Source organism: Nansenia antarctica, assembly GCF_963989245.1.
Source record: "Nansenia antarctica genome assembly, chromosome: 11".
Lineage (NCBI taxonomy): Eukaryota > Metazoa > Chordata > Actinopteri > Argentiniformes > Microstomatidae > Nansenia > Nansenia antarctica.
The window spans coordinates 11,614,681-11,640,210 of NC_137681.1; the positions used below are offsets into that span (position 1 = coordinate 11,614,681).

The 25,530-nt window shown below is 42.7% G+C and overlaps 1 protein-coding gene across 1 annotated transcript in view; it reads left to right on the forward strand.

Moving 5' to 3' along the window:
* Positions 1 to 2,814: 2,814 nt before the first annotated feature.
* ca10a (carbonic anhydrase Xa) overlaps positions 2,815 to 25,530 on the forward strand; it is a gene marked incomplete at both ends in the record, with an annotated part of 129,603 nt that continues 106,887 nt past the window's right edge. Inside the window, 2 exons of the mRNA XM_080541776.1 lie at positions 2,815 to 2,875; positions 17,287 to 17,361. Coding sequence (XP_080397902.1) covers positions 2,815 to 2,875; positions 17,287 to 17,361 — 136 coding nt within the window. The remainder of the gene's footprint in view (positions 2,876 to 17,286; positions 17,362 to 25,530) is intronic.

Consider the following 25,530-nt stretch of genomic DNA (forward strand, 5'->3'; position numbering starts at 1 on the left):
AACTCACATCGTTAAACATGGCATAGAGCAGTTTCTTAGTACAGTTAATATTGCATGTACGGTCAATACTAGCTGAAACAGGCCTTACCTTACCAGTGTAAAAAGTACTCCATGGTAGACATCACTGACGCACCACATTGTATCATTGAGAACAATAATATCATTATGTTGTGCACTTGCTGGACTATGACTGATAACAGAGTAATAAGGGCTAGGCAAAGTAGAACAGTCTTAACATAGTCTCACTTGTGCATGTATTATTAAGTAATCAGAGGGGGTTCCACTATTCATCTGATGACTTGAGGGTTTTCTTGTTCCACAGGTGTAATCACACTTTTCTATTTTTGCTTTGTTCTTTCTGTAAAGTAGACTCAACCTTGAGAAAGCTCTCTCTCTCTCTCTCTCTCTCTCTCTCTCTCTCTCTCTCAACTGAATTTCATATTAATTTTCCAAGCTGACTTTTTTTACATTCCATTTCATCAGTTTCTTCAAACACATTTGAAGCGGGACAAGTTCTTGAACAGTAAATTCATTGCAATATGCATCTTCATGAATATCAAAAGCATGCATATATGGGATGGACACACACACCTGAGAGATGGCAGCTGTCAGGTATATGATTTCATGGTATTTGATGTTTTCATCTAAAGGGAGACCTACTGCCTAAATCAAAGAAAGAGCATACTTTTGTGGGAATAAATGATGATAGTTTGTTCACAACATAGCTACCGTATTGGCCATTACACTAAATTCAATTATTTATTTGTTACCCGGATATTATGAATAATAATAATATATTGCCTAGATGCAGGTAACAACATACATTATTGGGGGCAATTGTAACACATTTTTGCAATTAACTATATTAATCAAAGACCACTCAATCTAGACCAGTAATTTGTTTTTATATCAGAAAACTACATCTAGTGTGTAGGTCTCTAAAGAGGACACTTGGATCACAGTATTGATTTTAATAAACATTCTGATGAACTTTTGCCCAATGAGCGGGGACAATTGTCACAGTATGCTGGGCAAATAGCACCTTTATTCATAGACAGTACATCTTAAGCAGAAAAAAATGTTTTCCAACTTTTTCCAAAGGTTACACTTACCCTTCCAAAACGACTTTTCCCAATAAAACCTACAGCTGTTGAGATACTGAATTTGTTCATGCAAGAAGTAAATCTAACTGTGCATGTAGTTTCATAAAGCAGTGTGTTTAAATTGTCCCCGGTCTCGCCTATATATATACAAGCTACAAATGTAGGTGTTTCAACATTCAGGTCTAATGTAAAAAGACCTGTTTACAAAAATACACTTGTTTAATTGTAAATAAAAGTGTAGCCAAATTCTCTCTCTCTCTCTCTCTCTCTCTCTCTCTCTCTCTCTCTCTCTCTCTCTCTCTCTCTCTCTCTCTCTCTCTCTCTCTCTCTCTCTCTCTCTCTCTCTCTCTCTCTCTCTCTCTCTCTCTCTCTCTCTCTCTCTCTCTCTCTCTCTCTCTCTCTCTCTCTCTCTCTCTCTCTCTCTCTCTCTCTCTCTCTCTCTCTCTCTCTCTCTCTCTCAGCTCTTAGCGTAGTCTTTGGGTGCCGGTGTGCCACACTGCCCACGCAAGTCTCCAACTCGGGCTAAAATAAGCACGACACCGACTATATTACCCACTTTTGAACGCAGTTATAATCATCGTATTCGGAAATCATACGTCAGTTATCTCAATGATCCATTGTCCACAGTTGAATAACACTGCATTTTGCGAGTGGAGGACTCGACCGTTGAGCGGTCAAAGACCGATAACGGTTCAGATATGTGGATGTCGTGCCTCTAGGCACTGATTGTTCGATAGGCTACTGTTCTCGCACTGGTGAAGACGACCTATTAGAGAAGTTATACAACCTCGGAATTTCAGATTATGACGGTAGCCATATGTTGAAGTTGTATAGATAGTGTGCGGTTTTCGTTCGTGACCAATCAGGTTCTATCTCCGTTTAGGGCAGTTCAGAGATATTGAGCGTAAAAGTTTTTACATTCCATTATGTTTTGTGAGATGGAACCTTTGTATTTTATGAATTACTAACTCAAAAATGTCAACATTTTAAAAACAACACCACACAGGCATTAATAAACACCCAATGGACCAGATTATGTAAAAAAAACTCAATTTTGACAAAAATGGAGATAGAACCTTATAATTATAACGTCACGAGTTGCGTAGTCTCTATGTTGGTGTGAACACGAGAGCGCGCGTGGCACGTATCCTAACCCTCTCACTGAACAGTGAATATGAGCGGAGCGCGCCCCCTTGCAGACGAACGCACAGTCCCGTCCACTATGCCCCATTCCGTCAATGTAAACCCCAGACAGAGTTGTATATCTGCTTTCTTCCATATATCGTTTCTAATAGGACTCATACTTGGACACTATCTCTCTTTCTAACTCTTTCTAGGGGACTGGATCAAGAGGACCATGGTGTGTTTAACGTGGAGTGACTGAGACCCGTCTCCTCAAGTGCGACCGGCGGGAGAGGAGTACATTTATTTATGGAGGGTCCTGGGGCAAACTGGAATACTACCGTGAATACCGACTGACTTTTGCCAAGGATACATAGCCTACCTGTCCGTCTGTTCGTTCTCTCTGGAATTGTAGCTTTGTGGCAAAGTGTGGCGTCATGTATTCGAGATATACCTGATATGTGTCTTCTGTGGAAAAGACCTCGTGGAAGGTGTGCAGCTGGATATAGACTGGGAAGACTCGACATCTGCAACTGATATAGCCCCGTTTTTTTTTCTGAGCGTAATGTACCTGGAATGAAAACAGAGAATGGATATAATTTGGGAGATATTTATCATTCTTCAGGCCAATTTCATCGTCTGTATTTCAGGTAAGTTATGGTCAGCAGCATTCTTTTACATATAGGCTATAGTCAGTCCCAAGTGGGACAGAAAAGAGACAGACGAGTACGAACTGGTGTATAAAGTTGCACAATGTTTAAAAGAAATTGAGCTCCACAGTGAAAAGTAGGCTACTAAAAATTACATTATTAGGGCGTAATGTCTGGCACATGTTGTTTGGCATATGTAGGCTATGTTTCCCCGCATATGGGTATACAGTTTGTGTTAATTGTTTCAGCATACATAATGATCGGATCTGTATTTGACAGCTGATAGTAATTTGAAAGAGTTGTTAACAGAACGAATCTTCATACTATTGAGAGGATATAAGAATGATACACGTATGTATTGACGTATTGTAGTATGTTATTGATCTATAACTGGTGCATTCATTGTGTGTGTAACTGTGTGCGCACATTCTGCCAAAAAACATTCTGCCAAAAATCTACCAAAAAGTCGGTGAATTTTCATTAATAATTAAAAGTTCGATGATTATCGTTAATTCTGTGCATTTTTTTGTCAAAGCTTGTGTATGGGTTGAGACAACACGGGCAAGAATTGGGCATTAAAACATTGAACTGAGGGTGGGTACAGGGTGGGCTAATTGGGCACTGGCGCAATATGCAATGGGTGTTCCCCCGCTATTACAGTTAACAATGTTAATTGGGGTGAATGTGCGCTGATAAGGAGACGAGACAGACGTGTTGATTCGTCTTTATGGTGCCGACTCCAGGTTCCAGTGTGCGGGTGTGCGAATAGGACCATTTTGTGCGCATCAACAATAAGGGCTGTTCACAATGATGCGTAATGATTGTGCCATTGTGCGTCTCCTCCTCGACTCTAAACAGAACGGATCCATCGGTACCTTGCAATGGGAATAACTGCATCCATATGAACAATTAGTCATCATTTAAGACATTAGATATCATTTATGTTTTTTAGAAAACATTGTTATCATCTCCTAAATGTTACTGTAGGTATAAGTTGGGCTCTCTGCTGGATCTAGGGAAATTCTTAAACCAACTGCAGGAATGTCTTATTATTAAAACCAGGTAGCTACTAAGAGAGGTGCGTGATATTATAGGCTACCTGAGAATCGGCCGCTGACGACAAGGGATGGGCACATTACAACTTGACTGCGCGCAAAACCTCCCATCCCCTCCCTGGCGCATCACCCTCTGTGTGAGCGTATGCATCACCCTCTGTGTGAGCGGATGCATTACGCACAACTGACTTTCTTTATCTCTTGCCCTCGAGTTTGAAACAGGCCTAGTCATGAACATCCCCGTCACTAGGCTCCTCCCATGTGTCTCCAGCAATCCGCTTGTTAAGTCTGACGTCAAAAGTGACGTTTAGCCATTTCCGAGTCCAAACCAGAAATTCTCCGCACCAGAGTACCTGTGAACTACAGCGGTAGAATGACAGTTTAATCGTTTTTTAGACTCGGATCTATTCATACAACAAGGGACACAGCACTTTCCCGTTTTCTCCATATTGTCAGGGTATTTGAGCCTCAGAAAAGCGCTATATAAATATAATTTATTATTATTATTATTTCGGCATTTCGAAGACAGCGCCTCAGCCAACGTTGGACCCGGAAACACGTCACGACTTAACAAGCGGATTGCATCTCCAGGAAGGATGTGTGGACATCATCGTTTGCTGAGCAAACTGAACCTTTTTGGATCCACGCATTGGAGTTATTACATTGTTTAGTTAGTGTCGTGATAAGGCGAGTGAGTAGGATTCATAAGCAACTGGCTGATGAGACCGGGCACATGTACTGTAGGCCTACCTGCCAAAATATGCAAATGATTAACCGAATTAAAATAGACCGCTTTTCCCATGGCCACAGAAGTTTGATACCCGTGGGAATTAAGTCAATGGTTGTAGTGCTATATTGGACACACTGAATCCACATTGTCTCTAGTAAGCGTGTTGCTCATGTGATATTATGCCTTATCGTGTAAAGCTTTGACAAGTATAATCTACATAATTAAACTAACATACCGGTAGGTCAACGTAGCATTTGGCCCAAACCGATCCCAACACTTTATTTTGTATCTTTTATTTAACATTTATTTAACCAGATAGGTCGATTGAGAACCAATTCTCATTTACAATAACGACTTGGTCAAGTCTGTACAACACAGTATAGAATATAAGTACTTCAAACAACAACAGTCAATTTTTAAAAAAACATCCTAACATATATAACATCACAATATACAGTATATGAAACAGAAGGGATCCAAGTACTATGGACCAGGGGGAGGTTATTTCAAAAGCGGGTAAAAGAAGGTATAACGAAATTAAGATGTGGAGTTTTAGTGTCTTTTGAAACTCATTCCAGTCAGTAGGGGCAGCAAACTGGAAAGAGTGACGGCCAAAGGAGGTGCGGACTTTGGGGATGACCATGGGGATGACCATAGGGATGAGTTTGCTGGAGCGTAGATAGGCTAGGTGCACGATCTCCACTACTTCCTGAAAGGCACCTGGCATGAACATATCCTGTCTCACTCTATTGGTTTAATTGATTAATCAGCTGTGCACTGTGTGTTCCAACAGTTTACCGCACAGCTGATTAATCAATTAAACCAATAGAGTGAGACAGGATATGTTCATGCCAGGTGCCTTTCAGGAAGTAGTGGAGATCGTGCACCTAGCCTATTGCGTTTGCTGGTGGAAATGTTCAGTAGTGAGCGGAGGTACGGGGGGTTTTGCTGATCATGGATTTATAAATGAACTGCAGCGTTGAATGCAAAAATCCATTACTGTCCCATGTTTGTTGAATTAACTGAATATTGATCCTGAAACCAACGTTACATGATTGAAAACCTATATCTGTGCAAAGCAAACGTAGGCCTACCCTGATGCCAACCTTAAAGGCTTGGTTCAGGATTGTTGAGATTGAGATTGAGATTGAGATAACGTTTATTGCCACTATGCATTACACATATAGGAATTTGCTTCGTCACCACAGCAAGTGCGTTTATACTTTTTTCACATGTCAAAAAACAGGACAACACAACAACAACAACACAGGACAGACAACAGTGCATTGGATAGTGCGGTATAAAGTAAAGTGCAGTGCAGAGTTTTTACAGTGAGTCCAGTTCAGTCCTGGGCAGACTTGGGGCGGGGGGGAGGGGGAAGCCAGAGTCATTTATCAGCCTGGCGGCTGAGGGGTAGAAGCTGAGCCTGTGGCGGGCCTTCAGTGCCTTAGGCAGCCGCAACCTTCTTCCAGAGGGAAGCAGGGTGAGGAGGCCGTGGCCGGGGTGGAAGGGGTCTGCCATGATCTTCCTTGCCCTCCTCAGAGCCCTGGTGTCATGCAGGGAGTTGAGGGAGGGCAAGGGACAGCCGATCACCCTCTCTGCTGAACGTAGCACCCGCTGCAACTTGGCCTTGTCCTTGGTCGTTGCAGCAGGGAACCAGGTGATGATGGAGTGGGTGAGGATGGACTCTATGATGGCCGTGTAGAACTGGACCATCATGGACCTCGGCAGCCTGAGTTTCCTCAGCTGCCGGAGGAAGAACATCCTCTTCTGGGCCTTCTTTGTGAGGGCCTCGGTGTTCTGCTCCCACTTTAGGTCCCGGGAGATGGTCATGCCTAGAAAGCGGCATGCCTCCACGGAGGCCACCGGGGTACCTCCCAGCGTGATGTTCCTGTTATAGTCAGATGTTTCCTTACATTCAAAGTAGTCTATGGGCAGGAGAAACTTCAGAGTTGTTTAAAAAGCCGCTACTAACTTCAGCTAACTGTAGCCAATGCTAACATAAAAAAACAATGGGAGTGATGGGAGGCTCAAAAAGATGTGTTCAACATTTGTTTCCAAATCACCTCCAACCAACCTTCAACCGTGTCAGAGAGTTACATTTAGGTAATTGTGGCCACAAATGTTGAGCTCCTTTTTTAAGCCCAAACAAAACAACTTGCACTTTTACAGTCTCTTTGCACTTTGCTGAATTGTAGGTAGAATTTGGCCATTGTAGGTAGAATTCTGTACAGTGTCAGATAAATAATGGCGTCCTCCTTTCCCATCTCTTCATCATTCTTAGGACTTAGTTCTATTGGCTTTTATTTGTGATTTTCATGTGTGCCCTTCATTCACAAATCACTGGGAAGCACAACACTTCAGTAGGCTTCACTTGTCTGATGGCTTCACTTGACTTATACGTAATTCATTGATATGAATGGACATGCATGTAGTATTGCAGGGCAAGTCCAGATTCTTAAGTAAGGAAGGATTCATTGTTTAACAGACTGGAATAAGGCATGTTAAAGGGATCATTAAAAAAGAATGTTAAAGGGATCATTGGCTTGGCTGAACTCTGAAGACTTTAGATTGGAAACTAATAGACAATGATTGACCATGTGTCATCACGTAATTGCAAGGGTCTCAAAGGAGACAATTTGACCACTCAGTAACTCATTAGCTATGGCTCAAGGCTCCTCTCTTAGCCTAGCTGACATTCCCAATAACATGACAGTCTCTGCATCTGAAATGGACAGATGTAATTTCCATACTTCTTTTCGCTTAGCGTTATTAGAATACTATTGTATTATAATACTATATATTACCTCACAGTCTGAGTCAGCAAAGGAGAATTTGGTGTAATTCTAATCCATTCACTGCAATGCTGTATGAAAAAGTAATTAATTCAAGCTGAATACCGTTTCCAATCTCAGTGAGAGAGAAAAGTATTTACATTATGAGAAGCTGAGGTATTGCATTCCCTTCCATGTTGGAGACTCACTGGATAACTGCGGGAGCCCCCCCCCAATCCCCCCCCCCCCCCCCCCCCCGCCTTCTCTCTTGCTCACGGCAGAGTAGGCAGAATACCTTCTTAAGTAGTGAATTGAATATTTTTGATTAATTAAGAGGGTTTTATTCATTATTCATTCAGTTCTGTACCTTAATGGACATTATTTAAGGTTTATGAAAGCAGTAATGAATTACTTAATCTTCTGGATCCCTGAAGCTGAAATCACAGATTTTGAGTGAGTTCATGGGATAATGGCTCACATTATGCTTACTTATCACACTGTTTTCCTGGCATGCAAACACTTAGCTGAAACAGTTTTCTTCACATGGATGATGTCTACTCTAGTAAGAAAAGAAAAGGGTGAGAATATACTGTAGCCTTTCTCCTGAGGCCGGGTCTACCTTCTCAACAAAGAGAAGAAGAAAAAAGAGCTCTTTAAAATTCTAAGAACAGAAGGTGAAGAAACCCATTTAACACAACACAAGAACACATGTAGACCTCAGTGTCTCCACCAGCCAGCCATATGGCACTGAACAATCTGGATGTCACAAAGGATGTTCCCAATCATTCTTTTTCACCAAGCCATGTGTCTCTTGTTGCAAACCCACAGCCTCCAGTGCTCACAGTGTGTCCTCACTGCTGTCCCTTCCCGCCTGTCTGGACCACATGGCCGTGCTGGGTGTGTGTGTGTGTGTGTGTGTGTGTGTGTGTGTGTGTGTGTGTGTGACCCATGGTGACCACCCTCTCTAAGCCCAAGCAACCCCAGCTCATCACATCTGCTGCTCAGGGATCTATCAGCCTGTCAGAATGAGACGACCTCCACACCAGCTGTAATTTACCAGAGGGAGTCAAAAGAGAGTTTTTGTGTGTGCGTGTGTGTGTGTGGGTGTGTGTGCGCACGCGTGTGTGTGTGTACGTGTGTGTGTGTGTTTGTTTGTGCGTGCGTGCATGCATGCATGAGTGTGTGTGACCCATGGTGACCACAGCATGGCTGAAATTCTAAACCTGCTCAGGCGACGGATTTAACATTAACAGTAGTCATAGACACTTGTAGTAGTAGTAGTAGCAGTAGTAGTAGTAGTAGTAGTAGTAGTAGTAGTAGTAGTAGTAGTAGTAGTAGTAGTAGTAGTTGTTGTATAAGGTGAATAGTGTGTTAACATGTTTATTAGTTGTATCCCTTCCTTGTTGTAAAACGTGTTGTTGTTGAACATGTCTGTGACTGAGATAGACTAGATACCACGGAGGATGTTATCATAGTGTTTGTGATGCTGTGTGTTTGTTTGTGCGTGCGTGCGTGCATGCATGAGTGTGTGTGACCCATGGTGACCAGAGCATGGCTGAAATTCTAAACCTGCTCAGGCCTCACCAGGGCTTCACATTGCAGGCAAGTGTGAAGAAAGCATGATATTGGGATATAGGCCTAATATACAGGGAAAAATACATTTACAGTGCATAAAATACCTTCATAAGAACATTTAGGTCATTATATGATAACAATTGCCCAATAAAACAATATAGTAGGAAACTAAAATATACAAATTGTCCATGGATTACCAAGGGATTACAAAATGCATGTAAAAAAAATATATATAACTTTACAGAGATTTCAGGCAGAGAACTAAAGAGGCAGACGAGAAATGCAAAAAAAGGACAAGCAAGAAAGCTTTAACCAATTCTTTGTAAATGTTGGACCTGACCTAGTAGGAACAATCCCTGATCTCGGGACAGCTGGAGACAATCTAGATGAATTAGTAGAGAGAAATCCCAACTCAATGTTTCTCACAGCAGTGGATGAGAAAGAAATATTGGATATTGTAAAAAAAAATATATGCAAGAACAGAAAGTCTACTGACTTTAATGACATTGATATGACAGTAGTGAAAAACGTTATTGAGGGAATTTCTAAATTTCTTAACATACATCTGAAACTTTATTATACAAACCGGTTTATTTCCAGATCAAATGGAAATAGCTAAAGTCATACCTCTGTATAAAACATACCTAAAGTCATACCTCTGTATAAAACATACCTAAAGTCATACCTCGGTATAAAACAGGCAGCAAACACCACTTCACAAACTACAGACCTGCCTCTTTACTTCCACAATTCTCCAAAAAATATTAGAAGAACTCTTCAACAACAGACTGGACACATTTTTAGAAAAGCACACATTACTTACAGACAGTCACTATGGATTCAGATAAAAAAAATCAACATCATTGGCAATAATAGAATCAATTGAGGAAATCACAAATGCTATCGATCACAAACAACATGCAGTCAGGGTATTCATTGATCTAAAAAAAGCTTTTGACACAATCAACCATGACATATTAATCAATAAACTGGAAAGATATGGTATCAGGGGACTAGTATTACATTGGGTTAAAAGTTATTTAAGTAAGAGACAACAGTTTGTGAAGATGAGTAACTTCTGCTCAACATGTTTGGACATTACTTGTGGCGTCCCCCAGGGGTCAGTGTTGGGCCCAAAACTGTTCATTCTGTATATCAATGACATATGCAAAGTATCAAAGCTACTGAAGATAGTATTATTTGCAGATGATACAAATATGTGACACAGTCTGATCATTTGGTCCGCACGTCGGCAACCAATCAATATGTTCAGACTTTTCTGTTGAAACACGGAACTACGTTTCAACGTTGTTGAGAATCACAACACAAACTCGCTAGTCAAGCCAAAATACTGCAACGCAATGGATTGGGTGAGTAATCTCCACTGCTACCTAGTTAACTATAACATTACTTTACATTGTTAGCAGGCTCACAAAACAAGCTGTGTTGTTCAAACATGAAATTATCATTAAACTTGAGTAAGACAAAAATAATGATGGTAATTGCAAAATGAATACACATGTACAACTACAAATATATGGAGTGGAAATTGAAAGAGTTAACGAAAATACATTTCTTGGAGTAGGCTAATTATAGATGACTGAATCAGATGGAAATCACACATTAAGCAAGTACAAACTAAACTATCAAAAAGCATTTAAGTAATAAATAAAGCAAAGCAAGTTCTGGATCAGAAATCACTCCACATTCTCTACTGTTCACTAGTTTTACCATATCTAAATTACTGTGTGGAGGTGTGGGGCAATAACTACAAAAGTTCAATATATTCACTATCTATTCTCCCAAAAAGATAATCACAAGGTGTTTATCATTTGGGTTCCTAAAAATATATTCTTTTTTTTCTTTTTTTAATGTAATTTAGTATGTAAATACGATATTTGTATTTTGGGTACGCGGTATTTGTAATGAGATTGTATTAACAGGAAGGATATTATTGAACAGGAAGCATCTTTATAATTTATGGAGAAGGGGTGGGATTGAATAAGTTGTATTTCTTCCCACTCCTTTTCGAATATGTGAAAAAAAGAAGAAATCAATCAATACCCTGTTTGTAGGAGATGCACACAACACCATCCTGGTGTCCCAATCCACCATCATATACAGACCCTGTCAGGAAAGCAAAATCTCTAGCCGCTAATCTGATAATCCTGTCCAGATGTGTATCAGTAACAGGGATATACAGTAGTGTGTGTGTGTGTGTGTGTGTGTGCACGCCTGTGTGTGTGCATGTGCATGTGCGCTTGCGTGTGTATGTGTGTGTGTTCTACTCTATACAGTATGTGGGCGGATGTGCGAGAGAGAGAGGCATGGATATCCAGCATTCAGCCAGTATCCAGTTTCCGGAAAGACACACTGCAGTTTGTTTGTTTGTTTAGCAGTCACCATTCAACCGAGATAATTTGTGATCATGCCTGCGTTGTAATACAAATGCACCATTTGCAGCCTATTGACACAACATGGTGTGCACTGGCCTTGAAAAGTGTATTACTGAAAATGTATTACTAGCATATCACTGCAATTACATAATACTGTATTGTAGTACATGATACTGTGGGACGGACCAAGGAAGGCTCAAACTTCAATCCCAGGCGACAACAAATCTGAGGCCTTAATTACGGTGCACATTGACACTCACACACACGCACACACAAACACACACAGACACACACACAACATAGCTCACTGTTGCTCTTGAATAGGGGAGTTTCCCAACCCTAATCTTTGGTATTGGATATTAAATATCATTATTTATTTATCTCAAAGTAGGACTCACCCAGATATTTATGTAACATCATTACTTCTTACGCACACACACACACACACACACGCACACACACACACACACACACACACACACACACACACACACACACACACACACACACACACACACACAACATAGCTCATTGCTACTCTTGAATAGGAGAGTTTCCCAACCCTAATCTTTGGCACTGTATATTAAATACCTTAAATTCATCTCAAAGCAGGACTCATTCAGATTATGTAACATCATTACTTCTTACAAACTGTGCTACCATAAATGTCATTCTACTGTTTATGTATGTGTATATGTATGTATAATTGATATTTATTTATGGCATAATAAATTATGGCATAATACATCTATAATAATCTAATAACAAACAATAATGATAATGTGTATATTATATATATATATATATATATATATACACACACACACCAACAGAGGAATTGCAGGGGATTTTGGCAGATTGTTTTGGGCCACTACCCACACGTTTAGCTGTGTTGCTCATTCAACGAATGCATGATCCTTAAGTTGTTTTATAATACCAATTGGTATTATTAAAGGGGAGGAATAATCGACCGAAATAATGTTTCCGAACTTTTTTTGAGGAGTTTATATACTATACAAATATTGAAAATGTAATTAATAGAAGTGCAATTTTCTTGTGAGGAAAAAGTTAGGACATTTATTACTATTTAAATGCCAACAATTAGAATCAAGTGATTCTAATCAGATGATTAGAACATCGTTAGAGAAGATTTTGGAGGAGCCTCTGACATTCAGTTTGGTTGGCTCTTGATTGTTGAGGCCAGTGGTGTCTTCATGACAAGATCAAAAGAGCTCTCTGAGGCCTTCAAAAAGAAGGTTGTAGATGCATATGAGTCTGGGAAGGGATTTAAAAATATCTCCAAACAATTAGAAATCAGCCATTCCACTGTCTGGAAAATTGGAGAACATTTAAAACAACTGCCAACATGGCAAGTTCAGCCCAAGAGCAGACCATAAGATGCTTAAAGAAGTCTCCAACACATCTAAAATGTCATCACAGGACCTACAGGTAGCTCTTGCCACAGTTGATGTCTAAGTACATGCATCTACCATCAGAAAGAGACTGCACATGTTTAATTTTCATAGGAGGAAATCCTTGCTGTAAAAAACAAAACCAGGCCAAGACTAAAGTTTGCCAGAGAACACAAACACCAGGACTTCTGGAACAATGTGCTTTGGACAGATGAATCCAAAGTTGAATTATTTGGGCACAGTAACAGAAGACATGTTTTGTGCAAACCAAAGACAGCATTTGAGCACAAGAACCTCATACCAACTCTGCAGCATGGGGGTGAAAATATCATGGTTTGGGGCTGCTTTGCTGCAGCAGGGCCTGGCCAGCTCACGGTCATAGAATCCACTATGAATTCTTTATTGTATCAGAGGGTGCTTGAGGAAAATGCAAGACCAAAAAATGTAAGCTGAAGTGGATGTGGACCATGCAACATGACAATGAACCAAAACATTCCAGTAAACCACCAAGGAATGGCTCAAAAGAAAGAAATGGAAAGTTCTGGAATTACCAATGCATGGAGCATGGAGGTGAAATTTTTTTTCTCCCAGTCGATGTCAGAGACTGGTAGACAGTTATGTAAATGTCTAATTGAGGAAATGTCCTCAAAAATCTCAACACCAATTGGTATTATTAAAGGGGAGGAATAATCGACCGAAATAAAGTTTCCGAACTTTTTTTGAGGAGTTTATATAGACAGAGAGAGAGAGAGAGAGAGAGAGAGAGAGAGAGAGAGGGCTCTTCCTAGCCTCAGTGTCTGAACTGCACAGATCCACCAAATAGATAATAATAATAATAATAATAATAATAATAATTATTATTATTATTATTATTATTATAATACAGATCGACTGTACACATCCATTTATAATGATGACAAAACAACTCATATCAACAGATGCAAAGCCGTTGCAGCAGTCATCTGCAGTGCTGTAGCGCGGCCAGCTAACTGCCTGCCTGTCTGTCTGCCTGTCTGTCTGCCTGCTTGCCTGTCTGTCTGCTTGCCTGCCTGTCTGTCTGTCTGTCTGTCTGTCTGTCTGTCTGTCTGTCTCCAGAGCCAGCAGGGGAAGATTGAGGAGTCTTGGGCGAGCTCCCACACACAACATATTGCACACTGCATTTTAGATGGGAAACCAATTGGGGATGCTTTGGCTTGATTGAAAGTGTCCTCGGGGGCTGGTTCCCTGATACACATACACACACACACACACACACGCGCGATCATAGACACTCTCATACACAGCTGGGGCCATTACAGGGACTCACCAGCAGTAGCAGGGTGAGAGATAATTATCTCATAAGTCAGTAAGCACAGCTGTTTGCAAGGTCAAGTTTCATTTATGAACACACTCTTTCAGTTTTCTCTCACTCCCCCCACCCCCCCCCCCCCCTCCCCCCCGCATGGGTAAACTGCTGGATTGCTTCAGTGTCGTGATGAATATTAATGGCGGAATTTGACAATTACTGCATATGAAAATGAAGTGTTTATTTACTGAGCCTCTTTGTTTTTATGGGGGGGTTTTGCACGGGGACGCTCAGGTCATAACCACAACATTGGTGCTAGTTTGAGTAGTTCAATCCATCACGTGGTAAATACGATCTGCATTAGGCCTTCACAGACTGCAGGAGGTCTGGGGCCGTATTACAGAAACGTCCTAAATTGCATATCCTATCTTAACTTGAATGAATGAATGAATGGTCTTTATTGTCATTGCTATAGTACAGGTACCAAACAACGAAATTTAGGACTTAAGATAGGAAGTTTTTGTTATACGGCCCCTGGACTCCAGACTTTAGTTGTCACAGGTTTAACATGTTTCAGGGAGATCTGACCTGAGTGATCTCTTGTTGATCCGTATGGAGCAGTTGACCCATGCTCTGTAGACATTGAATACCTTAAGCTGTAACCATCTGAGGACCTCGCCCTGCATAGTGAATAGGACCCTATCCGCAGGGTCTGCTGTACCATGGTGGCAAGTTTCGTTTTTTGATAAAAGGGTTGCGTAGTCATTTCCTGTGACCCTGCTTGGTTGATTAATTTGATAGTAGATGTAGCTTGATGTAAATACTGACTCATTCATATGCAGCTAACCAATGATAAATTGCTTCTGTGACTCACTTTATTTTACCTGTATGATAATTACTGTCTTTTGGAGTTCAGCTTAGGGCAGGTGAAATGAACAGCAATCTATCACCACACTCTCTTTTATCTCTTGCTCCTTCCCTCCCTCCCTCCCTCCCTCCCTCCCACCCTCCCTCCCTCCCTCCCTCCCTCCCTCCCTCCCTCCCTCCCTCCCTCCCTCCTTCCTTGCTCCTTCCCTCCTCAGAGTCCTGTCTGCATTTTCCTTTATAGATCGGAGGCATTTCCTTTTTGCTGATGCCAGTAAGTGTGTTTCAGGGCCACGGCCAAGCTGTGTGGGAAACGGGACAACTTTTTTTGCTGTCCTACTCTGTGCTCCTTCTTCTCTCTCTCCCTCTCTCTTTCTCTCTCTCTCTCTCTCTCTCTCTCTCTCTCTCTCTCTCTCTCTCTCTCTCTCTCTCTCTCTCTCTCTCCCTCTCCCCCTCCTGAGGCAATGCAAGAGGTGATGCTGTCTCATCTGTAGGCGAACTGCTGCGACTTCCTCTGCAACACCAGAACACATTCGTGACCGACATGACAGCCAACGACAGCCAGACATTCCACAATGTTTCCAATTCTCTGGCTCAGCCTCACCGTGCTGAATAATTTACATGGAAAACCATTGCACTGCTGTACCCATGACAAAATGGAGCTTAACAGATACATTGCAATCATATTTTAATGAGGGATCCCATTTGTTGTAACAGATTGCTCTCAGGCATCGTTTGTCTGTACAAAAGCCAACGGTGGTGGAGGCAACATGCTCGCTCCCGGCTCAGAGAGAGATACAGAAATGTAGGTTTGTGCAGTACAGCATCTCGCATCTCATGCAGCGTGTAAGAGGCTCATCTCTGCTGATTTCCTCCAATGCGCCTTCCTAATATTACCTATAATAGGATCCCTAGACACACACACTCACACACACACACACACACATACTGTATATTAAATGATGTTATTGGTTCTTCTTTTCCCTTCACTGTGTTTTGTCCTCTGGGGGTTTCACCTGACAAGGTACCTGTATTGGTTGCGGAGCTGGATATTTTTTCGTTCTACCAAATGCATTCAACATTTTAATATAGTGTATTAGGTGAAGAAGGTTGTCTTCTTTAGCAGTTCAGGCGGTCGCCATTTTATCTTCTCAGGTAGACTCAGTGACCTGACAGTTACAGTAAGCTAAGCTATCAGCAACCTGCAATTTCAATCTGTAGGTGACTATTCAAATAAAGTGTCACCAGGTTGGTTGCCTGTGAATGCAATTTCCAGCAAGAACATACCACCACCTCTGTCTCAAAATGGGTATTCAAACCAATTGCCCTGCCTAAGTATAGGGCAGGGGAAACACTAACTCTCACAATGCCCAATAGCGTATTGCAATGTGCAGTGATTTGGTCACACTTGAATCACGGGTGGTGTTTATTTCAAGTTCATCTCGCCTTGAAAGGGAAAAGCTATTAGTCATTTTGAGGAACAAGTCAACCAACAGGATTGAAAACATACATTTTTGGAGCAGGGAGCTGTCCATCTTTTTCCACCAAGAAATCCGGGCCTCCGGACTTGAGTCGAGAACGTTGATTGTCCAGTGGATTGCCTTAGGAGAAAATAGCAGTTTTTTACTTCCGTGTCCACCCCCCCCACCACCCCCTCGTCCATCTCTGAAATTGAACCACTCTTGTGCGTCAGCACCGGACCGGTCTTTGGAGGGGGAGTCGCACCACCTCCTCTCCTATTAAACCAGGCAAGGCAAGGCAACCTCCAAGCCCTTCTATTAAACCTCACTTTGCAGTGGCTCCGAGCGAACCAACCAAAAAAAAGTTGAGATGTAAAAAGCAATATCCAGAAGCCTCGCCTGGTAATTCTGGGTCGCCACCTTCCTTTTGTAGAGTGATCTTTACCTAGTCACCTCGATTACACTGTACCACTCTCCTCTAATCCTCGCTTTTTTGTACAGTTCACGTACAACACGACAGAATGCATTTCCATACTAATACCCGAGGAGACATACCGGGGGGGGGGGGGGGGACTGTTTATGTGTGTGTATGTGTGCGTGTGTGTGTGTGTGTGTGTGTGTGTTATGGGAGGGGGTGAGGATTTTTCAATTCCATGTTTGTTTGTTCTCTGTTGTCTTCAGAGGTGTTGTGTTTGAGAAGGTCTCTCGCTGAGAAGGTTAGAGAGGGAGTTGGAAACAATGAGGATGAAAACACGAATATTTAAATCAACACGTGTGAACGTTGGAGTGCGACGTCTCATTTGTCTCACATTAAAATGCATGTGATTGACATCCTTGCTCTCTGTTTTTCCCCCTCACAGCTCAGCCAAATCAACCAAAAATTCACGAGGGATGGTGGGCGTACAAGGAGGTTGTGCAGGGGAGCTTTGTACCAGGTAAGACTCTTGTAATACTGCTAAGAATCATGTTTTTCTTTCTCTATGATTGAACACTATTGTGTTTTTGAATCTGAAGTGCAACATTGGGCATTTTTACCAATGTGACAGACTGCGTTGCCATGGGCGTTTTTTTTTTTTTATCCTTATGAGATTTTATTTGTCCTTCTCGCACTATTGACGTTGTTTTCTTGGTGATTGATTGACAGGTGCATATGGTTCTTTCCGCCTCTTACATTTCTGTACATTTCTGTATACGTAAGTATATAAATGTCAGCCCAATTATTTTCCAAGATTACATATATTTATTTTCTGGGCTGGAATATTTAATGAAGCCTTCAGGTGTGTATGTATGTATGTATGTATGTATGTATGTATGTATGTATGTATGTATGTATGAGAAGAATCATGTATGTATGTATGTGTGTGTGTGTGTGTGTGTGTGTGTGTGTGTGCGTGCGCGCGTGCATGTGTGCGAGCGTGCATGTATGAATGTGCGTGTCACACAGTATAACAGCTGAGTTAACTGTCAGAGACAGAGCGGGGTGCTGAAGAGACCCCGTCGTTCGAGTGCTTTATCTCAGATACAATGTCAGCTCTCCAATCCTCACAGGCCGCCCGCCCCACTAACCACAAGGCAGCTGGTACATCTAATATGCTATTCATGATCCTTCTGTGCAAAGGTAGAATCGTCACTGATTTAGCTGCCCCAGTTCTGTACAGAGGACACTTTGCTACAGAGGATTTGAAAGTGCCTAATAAAGGAGCAAGACTGTTAAACCCAATGGAAAATTAAGGTAAACTGAAAGAAAAGGAAAAGGATAAATATTCTATTGAACAGACAAAGCACACCTCATTGGTAACCAGGATGGGAGGTGATCTGAGGGAGTTTTTAATGACGACCTGCTGCCTTTGTTTAACTGTTACCACTCTTATGTTTTCTTGCTGATTAAAACATAATTAAATCCACTGATTTTTTTTAGAGACTAAAAAGGATTTTAAGTCCACCATAATGAGCTCATCTGCATGTTACTGAGTATAATCTGCACATTTCCATGAAGGACTACTAAAGGGTAAAAAAAAGAAAAGTGGTTAGGCTAAGGGGAAGTTGACAGGGGAAGGTATTAGCCAACATTAGCAAAAATAATTAGTAAACAAAAAACGCCAAAACCACTTTTGTACAGCAAAATTGCCCGAAAGCCTACTTGAACTGGCAACGTTCGTTTAACCAAGAGCAATAAGACAATGTAAGCTCTGTGTAAGGTCACAATGCTAAAGTAATCCCATGTTGTAGCTTATGTCACAATAGTTGACCTTTGGAATATAATGTGCCCTTTCTGAGCTTCTCCAATGAGCTTTAGCATTTATCAAAGAGGAGTATGAAGTCCTGCATCCTTTTTTATTACAGTATGTCATCTATTGAGGTGCTCTTCAGGTCAAAGGTCAAAGATCAAAGTCATTTGTCATTGCTGTGCAGATTAACGTGTACTTCCGCTCGCAAGTGGTTTAGGAGGAGATAGATCCTGAGCCAGGGGGCAGGGAGGGGAAGACTGGTGGCCAAGCCAGGGAGGAGCACTCCTGATCAGGCCCAGACCAGACACAGGCGCCAGGGTAGTCACTACTACATGACTTTAGGAAGGACACAAGAGGCAGTATGACAACAACTAATGAGGAGGTCAATGAACCAGTTGTTTTTAATCTAGGGTTTGGATTTGTTGTTCCAGTTACAGTTTAGGGTGTTACAGACTAAAAGTATTTTTTTTCTGAGTGGGACAGTCCCACTCATATTTTTCTTTTTAATGACAGATATAGTAGAGATTATGACAGGAAGGATGGGTGAGAGAGAGAGAAGGGATGACATGCAGGATATGTCTGTGGCTGGAATCGAACCGGGAGCCCTGCGGTACATGGTCAGCGCTTAATCCACTACGCCACCTAAGCGCCCCACAGACTAATAGCTTACAGAGGTTACAGTGTGTGGTTAAACAGGACCCATCTGGACCTGCAGAGGCTGGTGGAGTGGTGGATGTGGTGGTCATCAGTGTGTTGCCCAGAGGTGGGTGGATGGACCTGTGGAGCAGAGAGAAGACACTAGGCTGCATTCAAGTGAGGGTTTCTATTTCAGAATTCTCTCTCCTCTTCTCTCTCCTCCACTTGTCGTCGTCCCCCCCCCCCCCCCCGTCCCCCCCCATCTCTCTTCTTAAAAAGTATATTCTTCTGAACCGCTGGAGCGATATGCGGGGTACGTTTGAGGCGTGGCGGGGCTTGCTGCTTGCTGGTCATCTCACTGTTGGAGGTTTCTGATGGTGTGATGTGCCAGAGCACAGCGGGGGGGGTGTTTGTGTGTGTGTGTGTGTGTGTGTGTGTGTGTGTGTGTGTGTGTGTGTGGGAGGGGGGGTTAGAGGGCCAGCTTTTGTCACAGTGAACATAATGTTCAAATAACGTATTCCTTTGTTTACATGATAACAAGTTTGCTAGATAGCTCTTGTTTTGAGCTAGAACAAGTATTAGATCTAGTCTGAAAGCATCTCAGCTGCTGACAAAATAACTGATGATAAGTTAAAAAAAAAGGGGGAAAAAGAAAAAAAAAGAAACTTAATTCTTCTAGCACTACGACTGCCCCTGGCCTGAACATAGATTGCTTTTTCCTGCTATGACTGGTGGCTAGATGATTAATTTCCTTGTCAATGTATTTGTTGTAAGTCGCTTTGGAATAAGACGTCTGCTAAATGCCAAAAATGTAAAAGTGTCCTGTTGTAGAGGCATTAAATGGCGTCATTTCTTCTTTACAGTTCACACTATAATAGCCCTAATTAACTCCCTTAAGATTCCATTTTCTTCCCCCATAGTCTTGTTTAGTACCCATTGTTATTTAAAATGACCATTGTGCTGTTAGCACCCATTTTCTTGCCACAACTGGATTGATGAACAAATAAGACATTTTTCAGACAACGCTATACCACTCTGAAACAACGACCCTGTTACCAATTACAGGTTTTGGAGCTACCTTCCAAAAACCCAGTGTCCTGAAAAATCCCCTTAAAGGCTTTCTACTTAATACTCCCGTTAAGCCCCTCATAATCAATGGAGGATGCTGGCAGGTACTTTGTGCGTGTCTGGCAGGTAGAAATCGCTTCTTGGAGTGACAGTTTGCTGATCGAAACCCAATTAAAGGAACAGAGAGGATACCACAGGGGCAGGGGCTGATTTGTGACTGGTAGTTGATTGGGGGAAAATGGATATCCAATAGCACTTTGCCTTGCTTGTTTCTGGCACACAGGTGAGGTCTGTTAAGGGGGTGTGCATTCAAGATTCACATAATATGTTATATATATGGTTGAAGGCGGAACGATGGAACCTTGGGTGTTTCTGACTGGGTCAGATGAGGCTCTCCCCCGGAGGTGCGGAGACTCGGCCTGCCGAGGACGTGCCATGGGGTTCCAACTGTCTGAACAGATTCAGGCATGGTCTCGGAAGGATTGCTGTGGTGGCTTTTCTGTTGACCTTTTGACTAGGATTTAAACATCTTACACCCGGGCCACACCGGATACCTCTACCTCAGCGGCGCGTGTGCGTCATGTGTGGCTGCTCTCAGCTGTTAACACGCGCTAGTGAGGTAGAGGTATCCGGTGTGGCCCAGGCGCTAGGCTGTGTCATATGGTAAATAAATAAACACGATTTAGCACATTTCGTTTTCCAATTTGTGACCATCAGATATAGAGTACATCTCAAGTGTATATCCGGTGTGGCCCGGGTGTATACCCAGTATTCCTTTGCCACGGTGAACTTACATGTATTAGTTCATGCACTGCATTTCCATAGTCTACCTTTAATTCTACCTGTATGGCAGCTTCTGTATATTGCAGGGGTCCTGGTGGATAAAATGAGTTTCAAATGCTAAAGCTGCCTGCCATGCCCATCTCGGCATGTCTCTCAGAGTGCTTTTTCTCTGTAATGATTTTGTTTGTGCCAATCAATCCTAGCGTGGTGTGTTGCCTGTATCAGATGACGTGTTATTGGCTGATCTAGGACGCACAGTAGTCACAACTTCAAAGGCAGCCCAAACAAATCAACACACACACACCCAAGTATGCACACACACACACACACACACACACAACCAACCCAAACAAATTGACTGAGCCACGGAGAGGGGGAAGACAGATGGAGAAAAGAAGCCAGCATTAAGCTCCTTCTCTGTTGATAATTTACAGAGGGAATGCCTTCAAATCCCCTCTGATAAACCCACACTTAAATCGTTACTGATTGATACAGATTATTAATGTGCTGTGTTTTTCATTGCTTCTGTTGTTGGCTGTCTGGCTGGGCGGGTGGGTGTGTGTTTGAAAAGGTACGTGTGGAGCTCAACAGTCATTATTTGTACTATACGAATGTGATGTCAGACAAGACAGATGCTGTACTGCACTGCCTGCGCTGCACCTGCTACTCTGAGTCTTCTATGGTTCATATCTGACTCAGATTGCGTATTGAAAAATACCCATGAACAAATGGGGGGAATGACAACGATATTATCCACTCATTGTCAGTCACGGCTGGTCTAGCCGCCCAGGGGACAGCTAACACATCCACACTAGCTAATTTACTCCTCCCTAGTGAAAGACATGACACACATACACACGCACGCACACACACACACACACACACACACACACACACACACACACACACACACACACACACACACACACAAAGAGCAGTGGCCTCAGTGACAGCAGTGGGTATTAAGTGGGCGGGTGATGGATGGGGTCTAGGCGGGATGGCCCTCATAACCTCCCCTTTATTTACCCTCCAGTGACTGACAGCAGGCCTGAGATGGGCAGGGGAGAAGAGAGGACTGGGGAGGGATGGGGTGGACAGGGTAGGGGAGGATTGAGAGGAGCGGACTGGGGGAGGGATGGGGAGGGCAGGGGAGAAGAGGACAGGGGAGGGGAGGATTGAGAGGAGGAGAGGACAGGGGAGGAGAGGACATGGGATGGGAGGAAAGGGGAGGACAGGGGAGGACAGGGGAGGAGAGGGGAGGAGAAGATAGGGGAGGGGAGGGAGGAGAGAATTGAGAGGAGAGGAGACAGGATAGGGAAGGGAGGAGAAGAGAGGACAGGGGAGGGTGGAGAAGACAAGACAGGACAGGGGAGGGAAGAGAGGAAGGGAGAGCAGATAGGACAGGGGACAGACAAGGGGAGGATAGGAAAAGATGGAAGAGTGCAGAATAGAGGGGTAGACATGGAAGAGAGGAGCAGCCAGAAAAACATTGAAATAAAGCAATGGAACAGGAGAGGAGGAAAGCAGTGTAGAGGAGAGCAGATAGTCGGCGAGTGGAGAGAACGTGGATGGATGCGGAGAGGTGTGTGGGGAAGGGGGGTGGGTGGAGAGGTGGGTGGCAGGGGGGGTGCAGTTCGGGCAATGAGAACTTCCAGCCTGATGTGACGCATGGTTCAGGGCTATGAGGTTTCTCACCTCTTCCAAATCCCTCAATTCCACTGCCAGTGTGACTCCCTTTTGCGGTCAATCACATAATCATCCGGAAAGCCATGGAGGATTACTTCCTGCTTCACATGACCAATACTAAACCAGGCCAGAAAACCAACATGGAGCTGCATCCATATTTGATACAGTATGTAGGTTACTGAACATCTGCTTATCGATCAGAAGTAGCGTCAGAGCTATTTTGGATGGTCCATCTCCTTCACTGGCTTCAAATGGTTTTAATGCAGCTTTTATCACTCTCTCATTCTTAATCATACCTCTGTGTATCTTGACGTTCATTATCTTTTTCTTTTTACATTCAGAAGATGGATTTCTTTTGCTGTCATTGTTGTTTATACAGTAGCTTCTACATCCTGGAAATCCTGGCAAATTTCTGTCTTATTCCTTATTATTCTGAATGTCATTTGTGTGCTGTGCAAACCATAGCAAATTGCCTTTAGACGAGAACCACCTAAAGAACAGTGTCTCCAGACAGAGTGGTGTATTAGAATAATAATAACAATAATATACCCCTCTGCTGACCCTAACCCTAACGTAACTAATATACCACTCTGCTGTAGGACATCTTTGGTTTGAGTGGTCTATGAACACATGTTTGCGTAAACGCCAGGCTATTTCAATAATTCACAGAATAGGAATATCTCTGGTAATATCTAGGCTGATTTTGTGATTAATATTATATGCATTTTGAAAGTAATGTTCTGTAACTGAGAGCAACTGAGGACCTTCAGGAAAGACTACAGATCAGCAGATCCCGCGAAGGTCTTAGAAAACGCCACTGTTTGCTTGCAGACTAATGAACTCGGCGTGCCAAGCAGCTTACTGCTTGAACAGCTGCAGAACAGTAACAGCCAATATTCAAATGAATGGTAATAAGAACCATTTCAAGTAAATTCAGCGTGATCTCTCACAAGTCGAAACAGCAGGGAGTAAATGAAGAAGGCCTAAAATACAGAAGAACATCCAATTCCTCTCATCTGCTTTTAGTACTGTACTGTACAGCATTAATGTTACGGCTAAGACCGTTTTTTTTTACGTTAACGACTCCTCCCTGAGAGGCGTTTTGGGAGAGCTGTTGTTGTAGAGGCAACACGGAGCGCCCAGGTTGCTGATGCTTGTCGTAATGCGTTCTCAGAGGCTTAGGGTACCTTGATTTACCCCACCTTTGTAAAGCGTGTTATGTTAAACCGCTCGTCGGAACTGCCAAGCGAGGCGTTTTCACACGCTCCCAGGGGGAATGAATGGCGGATAGCCCTTGCCACCGCCGCCGCAAGATGTTTTATGTCACAGCTTGTGTGTCTCCATTTTTAGTAAAAAAAAAAATGCTGAGTGAAAAAATAACACGCAATATAGATTTATATAGTTGGGAGGTTTTGTTTTAGATTGCTTTCAGATAGCCAAAATAGCAAACGGACAGACAAATGGAAAAAATAAAACTATGAAGGATGAATCACCTAGATTACGTGTAGGCCTATTTGTCTTGGGGGTTGGGGTGGAACAGTGGCAGAATGCAAATTCCGGGAAGCGTATGACATCATGGATGATGGCTATCTTGCTGTTGTTGTGCCGTGTTCTGACGGATGTTAGAATAAGCATAACGTAGCTCTTTGTTGTGCTAAGCGAAACAGAAATATGCATACTGTAGCTTTTGTTGCAGGGTAGCCAGGCGCCTGTAAAGTAAACAGGAAGCAATTCTGAAGACATTAGACTTACTATACCAGGAGACCGTTGGCTCCTTTAATCCTTCAACACAGACAGATCAATGGAAGACTCTCATCCATCAAACTATAATCACTCTTTCTATGTCTCTTTGTTTACCACTCTTTCTCTAATACACACACATGCACACACGCACACACACACACACACACACACACACACACACACACACACACACACACACACACACACACTTGTTCTCGTTCTCTCTCTCTCTCTCTCTCTCTCTCTCTCTCTCTCTCTCTCTCTCTCTCTCTCTCTCTCTCTCTCATTAGCTCTGGAGCTCATCACCACAGTATGCATCTCCACTGCCAGTCAGGCACATTTTAGAAATCCAATCACCCTCACAGGAGCTACACCACCTCCCGTTCGCCCTTCGCCCGACTTTGAAAGATAACGAAATGTAAATACACCTTGTATTAGCAATCGGGATAAAATTGTCGCTGTCCATTAATGCCATGTAATACAGTGAGGCGCTGGTTGACAAAGCCTCACAGCTGGTGTCTTGCTACTGTAGATTCCCTGTCCTAGATGACTCCTCACAGATACGGCTTGGTAATGAGGATGTGGAGCCGGGGACAGAGATGACCCCCATTGCTAAAGAAATCGGCCCACAAATCTGGAGAAGGACAAGAAGACGAATTAGCGTGAATAAAGCACAGTGGGACCCCAGTGGAATGTTTTGATAATGACATAACTACAGTATTCATATTCACCCTCTCCTCCGTCCTCCTCCTCCGTCCTCCTCCTCCTCCTCCTACTCCTACTCCTCCTTCTCTTTAACTACTCAAATGTGACTGTTTTGTGTTTTGTTAGCCCTGTACACCTGCAAAAAATGCTTTTCTATGTGGTAGGTTGGAGGTGGGGGAGGGCGGATAGGTAAAATATAAAAGTAAATGTGCTGTTAGAGGTTTTGTTTGCTAATTATTTTTGGTAATATGTTTG